This window comes from Stegostoma tigrinum, chromosome 2 (genome assembly GCF_030684315.1).
Source record: "Stegostoma tigrinum isolate sSteTig4 chromosome 2, sSteTig4.hap1, whole genome shotgun sequence".
NCBI classification, from domain to species: Eukaryota; Metazoa; Chordata; class Chondrichthyes; order Orectolobiformes; family Stegostomatidae; genus Stegostoma; species Stegostoma tigrinum.
In genome coordinates, this window is record NC_081355.1 from 91746498 (window position 1) to 91761854 (window position 15357).

Sequence of the window (15357 nt, forward strand, 5' to 3'; positions counted from 1 at the left end):
GGGAACAGCGGATACAGTATACCACGTTAGCAGATATGCAGGTGACTATCTGCTTGATGTGGAAAGTCTTCTTGGGGCTTGGGATGGGGTGAGGGGGGAGATGTGGGGGCAGATGTAGCACTTCCTGTGATTGCAGAGCAAAGTGCTGGCTGTGGTGGGGCTGGAGGGGAGTGTGGAGGCGGTAAGGGAGTCCCAGAGAGAGTGGTCCCTCTGGAAAGTAGATAAGGGTGGGGAGGGAAAACTGTCTTTGGTGGTGGTGTCAGATTGCAGATGGCGGAAGTGTTAGAGGCTGATGTGTTGGATCCAGAAGTTGGTGGGGTGAATAAGTGAGCAGAAGGAGGATTCTGTTTTGGTTGTTACTGCGGGGACGGGTTGTGAGGGATGAGTTGCGGGAAATGCGGGAGACACAGTCGAGGGCGTTCTCGACCACTGAGTGGGGGATGTTGCGGTCCTTGGAAAATGAAGATGTCTGAGATGTGCGGGAGTGGAATGCCTCATCCTGGGAGCAGATGCGGTGGAGGCGAAGGAATTGGGAATAGCTGATGGCATTTTTGCAGGAAGGTGGGTGGGAGGAGGTGAAATGGATATCGGTTTTCAGGTGGTTGCCAAGGGTGGAAATAGAGAGGTCCAGGAATGGGACAGAGGTATCAGAGATGGTCCGGGAAGGAGAGAGAAAAGATTTACACCATTTTCCACAGTGTTCTTATCCTTTTGTTCATGTTTCTCAAATTAGCATGCCTGAAATAATTTTCCAATTTTTGGGCTTTCATTCTTTTTCAAATGGAATTGGCTTAAGAATATAAAACACACTGCCTTGTTTACTTATCATTAATTTCTGTAAACATTCTACTGAGTGACCCCACAGGTTGAGAGAAGTATGGGGATGATGATTGCACAGTGGTTATTGGACTAGTAACTCAGTGAGACACAAACATGCTTCACTCATATGGAATAGTGCTTTACATCATTGATGTTGAGGGCAGATAAGGCATTTAATCAAATTAGATTGTAGCACATGTGGATCCCATCATCAACCATCTCCACCCTGTTTCAGTCCACAGTCTTCCTGTCCTGTCACCAGATGAGGACCTTAGGTAGCTAATTAATGCCCAATCAATTGCCCCCACCCCATCACTGATGGTGCTAATTCGGTGCTGAGTGGGCTGTGACAAGGACCATGATATGCAAAACTTACATGGGTTACTTGTGGTCTCCTAGATAGGTTCCTCGTTCAAAACATTTTTAGTGATTGTTACAGAGATCTGCCCATGGGAAGGGGGCTCTGATTGGAACCATTTCCCCGTTCTTGCAGCTGATATCTATACAAGCCATAGCCTGTGCCCTCCATAGTGCAATCATCGCTCATCTCAGCCCTCATGCTGGCTCGAAGGGCCGAATGACCTACTCCAGCACCTATTGTCTATTGTCATCTCAATCAATCTCATTGATTCTGACCATCCCCATGACGTGTTGTTTAAAGCAGTAGACTCCTCCTTCCCATTGATGCTGGTGAACAAAACAGTTACCAGCCTCTAATTTGCCAGCAGCTCTCAAAGGTGGCACATCCTACTCCTGGATTCTTAGTCCCAAGAAAGTCCTACTGGTCACGTTTGAACTGCCTAGTTGGCATATAAAAGTGGCAGGCGCTCCCAAAGGAGGCAGTCTATTGGTAGCTCTTCTATTGAGACCTGTTGCCTCCATAAAATTCCAAACATGATTTCAATTCCTACACAAGGATCTGGACAAATTTACATTCAATTTGTTAAAAAAATTTGAAACAAAAATTACTAGTCTCAGTATTAATAATAATCAAACTATCAGTTCACTATGAAAATCTATCTGGTTCACTAAAGAGGAAGAAATATATCAATCTTACCTGGCATGGCCTACATATAATTCCATCGAATTGTGGTTGACTCTTAACTGCTCGCTGTAATGGCTTAGCAAATCCAGACATACCACCAAATATTAACTTAGAGATGGAAAATGACAGAGATGCATCCTACACAGTTGCCCCTATAAAGCTGTCCTCACTAACAGTTGGAAACTTCTGCTAAAGTTGGGTCAGCTATCCCAGCTACAAACCAATTAACTGCATACTCACTCAGTAAGACCTTACACACAATATCCTACTCTCTTCATCACCATGCCTGAGTATATCCTGCTCAATGGCAGGTCATCCTTACCGGACATAGTGGCACAGTGGAATACAGCCAGGATGGAGTGGTCCTGAAAAGTCTATAGTCATAGGTGGTAAACAGGTGCTGCCTATTACCCACTCTCAGCTGATGAATCTGTGCCTCTCCATATTGAACACCACTTACAGGATATATTGGGGATAGCAAAAACAAAGAATTAAACTTATAAGTCCATGACCAAGAGTAGTTCAGTCGCATCAAGCTGCCAAATGCTTCAGTTTGTCTTTTGCACAGTCATGCATCAGTGAGGATGGATCTGATTTTGGAGTCTGCACCTCCTACCAGTTGTTTATTGATCATCACTACTCACTACTGACTGTTGCAGAACATAGAACATAGAACACAGAACATTACCGCACAGTACAGGCCCTTCGGTCCTCAATTTTGCGCCGACCTGTGAAACCAATCTGAAGCCCATCTAACCTACACTATTCCTTTATCATGAACAGAAAAGCTTATATCCTATACACTGGTTGTGGTAACAAGTTGTAGAGCTGGATGAACACATCAGGCGAAGCAGCATCAGAGGAGAAGGAAAGCTGACGTTTCAGGTTTGGACCTTTCTGAAGAAAAATCCAGACCCCAAACGTCAGCTTTCCTGCTCCTCTGATGCTGCTTGGCCTGCTGTGTTCACCCAGCTCTACACCTTGTTATCTCAGATTCTCCAGCATCAGGAGTTCCTACTATCACTGGTTGTGGTATTGCTTAAATCTGCCCACAGCACATTGTTTCTGTTATTTAACATGCATGTAGTACCATGCTGTAGCGACACCAGGTTGACAATCCAATTTTTAGTTAAAGGTATTGCTGTTCCTGTCAATGACATTCTTTCCAACATAAGCTGAGAAATGGGGATGTTTGCTGATGATTGCACAGGGTTCAATACAGATTGTGACTCTTCAGACACTGGAGCAGTGTGTGTCAGTATGTATCAAGACTTGAACATTCCAGTTTGGGCTGACAAGTGACAAGTATCACCTGCAGCACACATTTAGCAACTGTTCTTGAACATTCCAAGATAACAAAGTGTGAAGCTGGATGAACACAGCAGGCCAAGCAGAATCTCAGGAGCACAAAAGCTGACGTTTCGGGCCTAGACCCTTCAGAGAGGGGGATGGGGAAAGGGTTCTGGAATAAATAGGGAGAGAGGGGGAGGTGGACTGAAGATGGAGAGAAAAGAAGATAGGTGGAGAGGAGAGTATAGGTGGGGAGGTAGGGAGGGGACAGATCAGTCCAGGGAAGATGGACAGGGCAAGGAGGCGGGATGAGTTGGTAGGTAGGTGGTCCTACCTACCACCTCATCCCGGCTCCTTGACCTGTCCGTCTTCCCTGGACTGACCTGTCTCCTCCCTACCTCCTCACCTATACTCTCGTCTCTACCTAACTTCTTTTCTCTCCATCTTCGGTCCGCCTCCCCCTCTCTCCCTATTTATTCCAGTTCCCACTCCCCATCCCCCTCTCTGAAGAAGGGTCTAGGCCCGAAACGTCAGCTTTTGTGCTCCTGAGATTCTGCTTGGCCTGTTGTGTTCATCCAGCTCCACACTTTGTTATCTTGGATTCTCCAGCATCTGCAGTTCCCATTATCACTTGAACATTCCTGTTCTCTTTCAAAAACAATACATTTTTAACGCACACATTACAAAATCATTTCCTTCCAATTTTCTACTTTAGGCCTAAGCAACAATATGAAGTACCCTCAATTCTGGTATAATGTGGGGCAATTAAAGACTAATAACATTTCAAAATGAGATTGCAGATTTCTGAGGAACTGGCAATCATAAATATTAGTCAATGGGGTGTTACCAGAGAACTGGAAACAGATTAACAAGGTGTCCATATTCAAATAGACTGACAAATCAAACACGTGCACATACAGATCAATTACTTCTGCTTCTACTCTAAGTGAATCAGTGAAATTAATTATTACGCACTGACTTGAGGACCTCCTGTTAATCTTGACCTGGAACTTTAATGCTATTTCTTAATTGTTCTGGAAAAAATGCTAGAACTCCCTCCCTAATAACAATGTGGTTCTGCTTAAGATGGTTGGTCACATGGATTTTGGTGGGTTAAGAAAGAGGCTCACTACCACCTTCTCAAGAATTAATAGAGATGATGGTCTTCCCAGTGATGCTTATATCCCATGATTAATAATAAAACAAAATAACCTAATGACAGCATTAATCAGCACGGATGCTGCCAGATCTGCTGAGATTTTCCAGCAATGTCTGTTTTTGTTTCTGATATCTGCAATATCTGCAGTTCTTTCATTATTTTTAAATTTAGTGCTGTGATTACAACTGCTTCTAATTTACATGTATTCAGAAGTTCAGTAAGGTTCAAAAAGGTGAAGTCATTAAATTTGCAGAAAAGGTGTATTGGAATTGGAAGAGGATGTTCAGAAATTACAAAATGGGCTGGACAAGGTTTATAAATGGGTAGAACAATTGCAGGTGATATTTAAAACAACACATGGAAATTTGGCACACAGGAAGGAAAAGTGATAGATGCGCTGCTTCGATGATGGGACATAAAATTGCTAAGTATGAATCTCAGAGAAACCTACGTGTTCGAGTATATTCAGCACCCAACATACCCAATCCATTCACAACAAGTCAACAAAACCCAAAGATGTTGAATGAAATAGCCAAAACAGTAGAATATATGTCAGAGATGGTGAATTTTGAATTGTATCTGACATTGAGAATGCTATTTAAATCTGATACATGAGACAGCCTAACTGCCAGATGCTAGAAGTGTCAGAAGCCATGATATGACTGAGAAACCATGATATGACTGCAATTATTAGAGATCTGGATCTTGAGAAATTTGTGCAGAAACTAAGGTGGAAAAATTATAATCAGGTAAAGTGATGGCGATGCATGGTTAACCAATGCCCATTCACAGCATACGTAGTACATGGAAAGTTTCTGGTGAAGCAAATTTAAATGTCAGGGGGATGCTACAGTGATCCAATGAACTTTCTAAATTGTCTGCCTTTATATAAACAAACATAATGCTACCTACTTCTGCTTTGATTGCATAACTCATCGTGAGAAAGAAGCCCTGTTATGGTTGTGGAGTGGTAGCAACTTTGTGGACAGTTCTAAGGAACGTAAAAAGTCTGAATACATCAAACACAAAGAGACCTCGTTTGAATACAAAAGCAACACTATTAATTAATAGAGATAGTTAAGAACTGCCGATGCTGGAGTCAGAGATTACACAGTGTGGAGCTGAAGGAACACATCAGGCCAGGCAACAACAGGAGTAGAAAATTGAGGGGTCTTGACCCAAAACGTTAACTTTCCTGCTCCTCTGATGCTGCCTGGCCTGCTGTGTTCCTCCTGCTCCACAGTGTTATCACGATTAATTATTAGGCGTCTCCATGTACTGTAAACAAACAGTTCCAAACTTCAGAAAATAATATGTAAAAATGTCTCAGTTTTACTATTTGCTATCTTATGCAGTGATACGTAATGTGACGCCTGGAGAATGAATGGAATACTTAATTGCTAACATGGCAAATCCTTTTTAAAGGCTTTGCTGCAGTTATTCATTGTGTCCATGGACTAAATAAATCCTACAGTGGAATAAAACAAAGAAGTCCAAATATTGGAGATTTGAAACAAAACAGATACTATTTGAGAGATTCAGCAGGTCTGGTAGCAGCTGTGGAAGAAAGCAGAGTTAACATTTCAAGTTGAGTGACTATCAGAACACTGATTCTTCAGTGTTTGTAAACCTTTAGCTACAAGCTGGAAAGAAGAGCTTTTCTTTATTTTATATACTTTGAAGTGAAACATCTGGATTGTGACAGACATATTCAAACTTCTTTACAAATATATTTAAAAGCGGAAGTGAAAGTGATTATTTACCTGGAAAGATACACCATCTATATCTATTTCAGCCCAGTCATCTTCTTCATATGGCCTCAATGCACTTATCACAAGGTTGGCACGGAAACGATAGATTAGCTCTTCAGTTGCTAATCCTTCAGGTGAATTAGAAACACTTGTTCTATCTCTAGCGCAGAAAGACAATCACATTCACAACCATTTTGAATTGTGATAATGTAATTTAGTAAAATACCTCAGATAATCATTTTCTAAAACCATAAATACTGAAATGCGCACATAACTTTGAATAAATTGGTCACAATTAATTTGCTAAAATGTTTTCTATTACTATCCCAAAATTCAGAACAAAAAGAAATCAATTATTATGAAGATTTCAGTAGTTGATTCAAATTCACAGCATATTTCAGTACAAAAGTGTTTGGGTTGCATCCGACATTCCAGGTCTATTTCTATAAACTTGTACTCTACACTAAGCGAGATCTATAAAGATAGCCCTTGTTTGTCGTACATAGGATACAGTGAATTTGTAGAAATGTTTCCTTATTTTGAAAAATGTGTTATTTTTAGGATTCAGTAGCCCCTTACTATAACAACGTTAGAAGCCATTGAAAAATAATATCACCAAGTGGGATATGTTTTTGAAAAGTTGAAAAACACCCTTTCTTTACTAATCGAGAAACAACAATTTATAAATGTCACAACCATAATATATCGGAGATTCCACTGTTTCGTCAGGGGGTTGCCGGTTCAGAACTTAATGAAAATGGTGATGTTAATGTCAGAGAAAGAAGATTTGATTGTTGTTTTTTTTAAAGGTGATCATTAGCTGGAAAGGTAAATGGTACCTGTCACATGTTCACCCAAGCTTGAATGTTCTTCAGCCCCTGCTCAGGAATAGCATGGACAGCTTTATGTGGGCTGAATTATGCAGCATATACTAGTGACAAGTCTAACTCTTGATTTTATGATTTAAGGAATCATAACTAAATATAAAATAGCTGAAGAACTCCATGGGGAAACATGTCATAGTGGCAATGTTGCTGGACTGGTAACGATGAGGCCCAGGCTAGCGATTGGGAACATGAGTTTAAATCTAGCTACAGCTGACGAAGTTGAAAGCTAGCCTCAGTACCTTGAGATTGGAAGTCAGCAATCCTTGACTAATTTGGCCAAGGCATGACTTCAAATCCACAGCACAGTGGGTTACATGTAACTGCCTTCTGCAAAGGCCTGGAAAGATACTCAATTCATGGGCAAGTAGGGATGGGCGGCACATACTGATCTGCACAGTGATTATCAAATCCCACAAAAAAATTTGAAAAACTCTTGTGGCAACGTCCTAGAACACAGTCAGCCAAAACCACAACTAATTAATTGATTGTTCTACAGGCCTCCAACATTCAGAGGTAGATAAGAGGAGCAAACAGTAGGGAAATCATAGAAAGGTGTGACAGAAACAGGATTATAGTTGTAGAGACTTCAATTTTGCTAACATTAACTGGGATCATCTTAGTGTAAAAGGATTAAACTGGGTGGAATTCTTAATGTATAGCCAGGCCAGCTTTTTGTGCCAGTGCACAGTCGTACTAGAGATGTGGCAATGCTTGATCTAATCCTAGGGTATGAAACTGGTCAAGTGGTTGAAGTTTCAGTGGACAAGCATTTTGTGGATAGTAATCATAATTCTGTCAGTTTCAAAGTAATTACAGAAAGATAATGCAGAATTAAAGTGTCTGAATTGCAGGAAAACTGATTTCAATTTCATTAGACAGGATCTGGCAAATATACATGGGGAGCAGCTACTTCCAGATAAGTCTACATTTGGAAAGTTGGAGTTTTTTAAAAATAGCATGGTACGAGTTCAGGGACAGCATGTTCCTCTAAGGGTGAAGCATGAGGGCAGCAAGTCCAGGAAAATCTGGATGTTAAGGGTTATTGAGAGTTTAAAAAAGAAGGAAGCATGTGTCCGGCAGAGCACATTCAAAAACAAGGGAGGACCTTCAAAAGTATAGAAAGTGTAGGATATTGCTTTAAAAATGAAATTAGGAGGACAAAGAAGGGCCATGAAATATCTTTGGCAGATGGGGTCAAGGAAAACCTTAAGGCTTTTTATAAATACATTAAGAGTAAGAGGATTACCAGGGAATGAATGGGATCGATTAGAGAGGCACAACTGCGCATGGAGCCTATGGACATAGGTGAGGTCTTAAATAAATACTTCTCATCTGTATTTGCAGAGGAGAAAGATCTTACAGCTGAAGATATCCATTGGCATGGTGAGGATCAAGAAAACATTAGGAGGAAGTATTTGATGTTTTAGTGGGCATACAAGTGCATAAATCCCCCAGGGCCTGATGAGATATATCCCAGGCTACAAGAGGAGGCAAGGGAGGAGATTGCTGGGGCCCTGGCAGATATATTTAATATTACACTGGCAACAGGCCAAATGCCAGAGGTCTGAAGGGAAGCAGGGATAGGCTAGGTAATTTCAGACCAGTTAGTTTGACATCAACGGTCAGGAAATGAAGCTTTGAGGTCAGCTTTGAAGCTTTTTCAGGTTAGAGAGGTGGCCGTGGGCCCCATTTATGCTTGTCTTTTTGTGGGGTATGAGGAACATTTCTTGTTCCAGTCCTATTCCAGCCCCTACCCACAACTCTTTCTCTGATATATTGATGATATCATCGGTGCAGTTTCCTTCTCTTGTCTAGAATTGGAAAAGTTCATCGATTTCGGTTCCAATTTCCACCTTGTTCTCACTTTCTCCTGGTCTATCTCTGACTCCTCCCTTCCCTTCCTCAAAATCTCTGTTTCTATTTCTGTGGATAGACTGGCCACTAATATCCACTATAAACCCACTGACTCCGATAGCTTCCTGGACTAAACATCCTTACACCCTGCTTCCTGTAAAGACTCCATCCCATTCTCTAGTTCCTCCATCTTTGTTGCATATATTCAGATGAAGCCAACTTTGACAAGGGCGTCTCCGAAATGTCCACCTTCTCCCTCAACTGAGGATTTCCCGGCACCGTTATTGATAGGGCGCTCAACCGGGTCTGAACCATCACCCACACTTCCGTCCTCAACCTGTCTTTTCCCTCCCGCAACAACAGTAGGGTCCCCCATGTCCTTACCTATCATCCCACTAGCCTTCACATCCAGAAGGTCATCCGACACCACTTCTGCCATCTCCAGCAAGATGCCACCACCAGACATATTTTCCCCTCCCCTCCCTTGTCCGCCTTCCGCAGGGACCGTTCCCAATGGGATGCCCTGGTCCACACTTCCTTCACCGCCAATACTGACCCACAGCCTCACAGCACCTTCCCCTGCAACCAGCAACATTGGGGAAACGAAGTGTAGACTGGGTGACTCCTTTCACATCTACGTTCTATCTGCAAAAAAGCCCCTGCGCTACCCGTTGCCTGCCACTTTAACATATCACCCTCTTCTCTGGCCAACATCTCTGTCTCTGGCTTGCAGCAGTGTTCCAGTGAAGCTTGATGCAAGCTGGTAGAACAACACATAATTCTCCGCTTGAGAACCTGCAGCCCTCCAGACCCAATATCGAGTTCAATAATTTTAGGGCCTAAATTCTCCTATGTCCTAGCCCCCTATCTCACACACCAGGCCTTGTAATCAAGTTGCTTGCTATTACACACTACCTACTGTTAGTCACTAACAGTTGCAATTAACAGCTATTCATCCTCCCAGTCAGATCGTTATCAACTCCTTTGTCTGTCTAGTTGCTCTTCTCTGTCTTTGGGCTCTATCCTATCGTTTACTCTTTACTCCAGCACCTTCCTTATTTTCTGCATATAAACCAACGTCTTCCCAGCTACCATCAGAACTGAGGAAGAGTCAATGGACCCAAAACCTTAAATCTGAGTTTTCCTTCACAGACGCTGTCAGACCTGCTGAGGTCTTCTAGCAAATTCTGTTTTTGTTTCTGATTTACAACATTCGCAGTTCTTTCAGTTTTTAATGAAGTTTTGCATTTGGGACAAGAACAAGCTCCTCTGTTCACTAGTTCCTTTTGCTTTCTTCTTTTTTTCTCCTCTTTGCAGTATTTTTTTCTTTCCCCCTCCTGCAACTTTTAACTACCCCTACCTGGAGAATGGAGTCAAGGGAGAAGAGTTACGACTGGAGACCGGGTGGGAGCTGAGCACGCAGGCCGAATCCCTCAACGGCTGAAGAGCGAGCATGGGCCAAGTCACAGACCGAGTCCCAGAGCGTTGGCAGCAGAGCAAACACGGGCCAGGGCCGAGTCTGGGAGTGACTACAGCAGAATGAGTGCAGGCCAAGTTGAGGGCTGACTCCTGGAGCATGCGGGCCTATCCTGAAGTGGGAGCACAGTGAATGCGGGCTGGATCCCGGAGCGGCAGCAGGGCCAGATTTGGATGGAGGCCAGAGTTTGGAGGTAGCATTGCCTTATGTTCGGTAGCCAGCGGGCACACACTCATGTCGGAAAAGGATTATAACTTCTAAAACTTAAGAACATTATAGTCACTTTTATTATCATTCTGGACTTTTTAAACTCTATACCCATGCTTACCTATATGTTTTACTCTGTAACAACACTTAAAGTATCTGCGCCTAGGTACAGACGCAACATCACAAACTTTTCAGCACACTCATTGATTGCAATGTGACAATAAAGGCTATTCCATTCCATTCCAAATTATTGGAAAAAACATATTATAAAAGACAGGATTAATCAATACTTAGAAAGGCAAGAATTGATCAGGGAGAGTCAGCACAGGTTTGTTGGAGGGAGATCCTGTCTGACGAATTTACTTGAGCATTTTCTAAAACACTGATGAGATTAGTGCAATTTATGTGGTCAGCATGGACTTCAGTAAGGCCTTCAACAAGGACATGGAAGGCTGCTCCAAAAGGTAAAAGCCCATAGGATCCAAGGCAAGTAGGCTAACTGGATCCAAAATTGGCTTACAAATAAGATCTGGGAAGACGTTGGTGATGGTGAAGGGTCCTTTTTGTAATTGGAAGCCTGTGATCAGCAAAGTAGCCCAGAGATTGGTCCCAAGAGTTTTACTGATTTCTACATACGTTAACAGCTCAGACGCACATATCGAAGGTTCAATTAGTAAGTTTGCAGATGACACAAGAATTGGGAGTGTCTGATATTGATAAGCTGGTAAATTGGGCAGAGCAATGGGAGATGGATTTTAATCCTGATAGGTGTGAGGTGATGCATTTTGGAAGGTTGAATAAGGAAACGATATACATAATGAATGGTAGGATCCTAGGTAGTACTATGAAACAAAGGGGCCTTGGTTTACACATCCACAGATCCCTGAAGGCATCAGCACAGTGGGACAGGGTGCTGAAGAAGGCATATGGGATGTAGAACATAGGAGCAAAGAAGTTTTGTTACAATTTTATTAAACATTGCTTAGGCCACAGGTGAAATGTGCAGTTCTGGTTGCCACATATTGGTAGGATGTGATTGTACTGAAGAGGGTGCAGGTGAGATTCACCAAGGTGTTGCCTAGGATGAAAAGTCACAGTTATGAGAAGAGACTGGATAGGCTGGGTTTGTTTTCCTTGGAGCAGAGGAGGCAGATGGAGGATCTGATTGCAAAATACAAAATTATGAGGCTGGACAGACTAGTTTGTGGAACATCTTCCTGTGGCTGATGAGTCTAAGATGTGAAGTCATAAGTTTAAGGTGAGGATCAAGTGGTTTAGAAAAGATCTGTGAATTATTTTTTTCACCTGGAGGGTGGCAGATATATAGCACATGTTACTTGAGAGAGAGATTAGAGGCAGGTACTTTAGCAACATTTATGAAGCATCTGGGTGAATACCTAAAATACTGGGGGATAGCAGGCTATGGAACAAGTGCAGTAAATGGGATTAATGTAGTTTGATGCTTGTTAGTCAGCACAGACATGGTGGGCCAAAGGGTCTGTTTTGTTGTTGCATCACTTTACTTCCTTCTGTGTCACATATAACTGCAAAAATGAGCATTTGCACTGACTTCAGTTTTGCTTGGTTTCTTGATGGTACGTGATGTCAGTTATGGGTCAAACTCCTCTGCATGTCAAGATTTAATTCTGCCACCTATTCTTTGGCATTCAGCTCATTTGAATCAAGGTTGTGATGAGGTCTGGATTTGATTAGACGATCTCAAGCTTCACATCAGTGAGTAGGTGAGTACTTGTTACTTGATAGAACTTTATACTTTGTTCATCATTTTAAGTTGATTGGGAGAAAGCGGATAGAATGATAATTAGAGATAATGGGAACTGCAGATGCTGGAGAATCCAAGATAACAAAGTGTAAAGCTGGATGAACACAGCAGGCCCAGCAGCATCTCAGGAGCACAAAAGCTGACATTTTCGGGCCTAGACCCTTCATCAGAGCCTGATGAAGGGTCTAGGCCCGAAACATCAGCTTTTGTGCTCCTGAGATGCTGCTTGGCCTGCTGTGTTCATCCAGCTTCACACATTGTTATCTTAGAATGATAATTAGTTGGGCTAGACTTGCTATTGTATTTGTGGATAGGACAATTTTCTGCATTGGTGAAGTCAATAACATAACCACATTGGAACAGTTTGGCTAAGGGCTAGCTAGCTCTGGTGTATCAGTCTTATATAATGCAACCAGGATGTTATCAGGAGTCACAACCTTCATTAATCATCTGCTTCTTAATGTCACGTGGAGCTAAATGTCCATGCTGAAAGATTCCTTTCTCACTAAAAGAACTAAACTGAACGTGTTCCAAATGCCTTAAGTTGTTTGCTTTTCATGACTATATGTTTGTGAAATAACTGCACAGAGGTCGGTATCCCATCACCACATCACCCTTTATTTACTAGTGCACAGTACGCTGGCTATGGCCAGACAGCTCAGAGTCAGCCCTCACCTGAGGAGATTCTAACCTCCTGGATATATTGGTCAGCCAAGGCTTCCATGATTGGCCTGTGTCAGCAACTCCAATCAAGAACCTCATATCTCACAAGGTCCACCTGGTTCCAGATACTGCATCTTTCCCATCCTTAGACTGGTGATGTAGGCCTGGTCTTTCACTTGTAGCTTCTTTTGCGAAATTTTCGCCCCAGGTCCAGTTTCTTCAACTTGGACGTGCGCAAGTAATGTGTACCAAACTGTGGAACATCTCTTGTGTGTGGAACAGTCTCCTCCTCTTCTTCTGTTGGCAATTGAATTGAGGCTGCATCCATTTTGTATTCTGAGGTTTCTGCGACACTAGACGGGGTGGGAGCACCTGCGGTTTCTGCCAGGCCTTCGGTTTTGCTCCTGCCCCGTTTGTGAGGTAACGGCTTTCAAGTGATCCACAGTTCTGACCTGTATCACCCACCTGAATCTTTGTAAGTCACAGGAGCTGACCTTGCGTCATCCTCGCCTCTCACCCATACAGGGCCATTTGCATGGTTCTGGCACCAAACATCATCCCCTAAGTTAAACTGTGTCTCTCGTTTAGAGGGGCCATTTGGCCGCCACTGGCGTTCCTGCTGCCATTTCATCCTCCCTCCCAGGACTGGAAATATCAGGTTTACCCTGGTGCAGAGTCTTCTCCCCATCAAAAACTTTGTTGGAGCTATTCCTGGTGTTGCAAATGGGGTGGTCCTACAATTGAAAAGGAACGGGCACAGTTTGGTGGTCCCAATTGACGTTGTAGGCTGCTTCTTTAAGCTGGGCTATTGGAGGACAGATGGTTTTGAGCTGTCCTTATGTGCCTAATGCCAGTGAACTTTAGGAAGTACTTGAATTCTCTCATGGTAAAAGATGTCCCATTGTCCATGACCAGTACTCTCAGGAGCCTGTGCATTACAAACAATGCTCACAACTTCTCAACTGTCTTGTTTGAGTTTGCTGAACGAATTTTATTCACGTCCAGCATTTTGAATGGGCATCCATAATGAGCAGGAATATCGAGACCATAAAAGGTCCAACACAGTTGACAGTTGAGCCCAGGGTTTACCAGCCATTCCCCTGAATGTGGGGGTGCTGTTGGTGGCAATTTTGACCTTGTTGGCACTGTGGGTACTTCCCCACCAACGCAGCTATGTTGGCATCCAACCCTAGCCACCAGAATAGCTTCTTGCCAGCATCTTCATCGTGGAAATCCCTGGATGACCCTGGTGGAATTCAGCCAGTACCAGCCAGTACTCAGGACAATCACTCAAGCTCTTCATGGTAATATGCCATCCTCTACGGGGATCTAGTCTCAGCAGATCCAAAAAGATTTCAATCCTGGTTGTGGGGCCCTTCAGTTTCCCCTATTACCACAAGCTGGTTCAGTTTTGTTCGGATGAGATCTTTTTTTGCTCACAGTCAGGCATTGCCCGCAGTGACTGGAAGGGTGTCCAGAAAGTTTAAAACCAAAATGGATTCTTCCAAAACCGAGTTTGAGCCAGTGGGAGCGGCTCAGGGCATCCGCATTAGCCAACTGGCTTCCTGGATGGTGTTCTTGCTTATACCTGTACACACTGAGAATAAGGGCCCAACGCTGAATTCCACTGGAAGCTATGGGCAGTACTGCCTTGTCTTCCTTCAGTCGTCCTAGCAGGGGTTTGTGATCGGTTACTATGACAAATTCCCATCCATAAAGATGGAACTTCCTCACACAAGAGGTGACCACCAAACCTTCCTTCTCTTTCTGGGCATATTTGCGTTGGCATCAATCAAAGCATATGCTACTATCAGGCATTTCTCTCCATTGGGCCACCAGCGAGCCTACACCACCCTGACACCGTATGGGGCATTGTGTGTTAGCACTACTTCTCACTTTGGATCGTAGTGAACCAACACCTTAGAGGACGATAGCTGCTTTTTCACTTCCCTAAAGCCTGTTTCTTGGCTACGCAACCATTTCCAAGGGTGACTCTTTTCAATAACAGTTGTAAGGATGCTGAGGAGGAAGCCAGGTTATGTACGAATTTTCTGTAATACTCTACTAAACCAACGAAAGACATAAGCTCTGGTATAAATGTGGGACCTGGGGTTCCTTTAATCGCCCTCACTTTCTCTTCCAGTGGGTGTAATCCAGCTTTTCGACTCTGTAACTCAAGTAAGTCACTTGGAGCGCCTAGAACACACACTGTCCCTTCAAAAGTGCACGTCTGCCTGGGAGAAACATTTAAGCACTATGTCCAAGTTCTCTTAATAAGTCATCCAGATAAATGGCAACCTCGGTTAGCCCTGGTCTGTTGGAAAAGAGCGCATGCTGATGACACCCCAAATGGCAGTCTTGTACATAGATATAAACTCTTACTGGCGTAAATTGCAACATACTTCTGAGATTCCTCATCCAG

At 43.1% G+C, this 15357-nt stretch overlaps 1 protein-coding gene across 3 annotated transcripts in view; it reads right to left on the reverse strand.

The window, feature by feature from the left end:
- The window catches only part of mocos (molybdenum cofactor sulfurase), a 261380-nt gene that overhangs the window by 16524 nt on the left and 229499 nt on the right, over positions 1-15357 (reverse strand). For all 3 annotated transcript variants that reach the window (XM_059655520.1, XM_059655509.1, XM_059655524.1), the window contains one exon: positions 6077-6224. In XM_059655520.1, coding sequence (XP_059511503.1) covers positions 6077-6224 — 148 coding nt within the window. The remainder of the gene's footprint in view (positions 1-6076; positions 6225-15357) is intronic.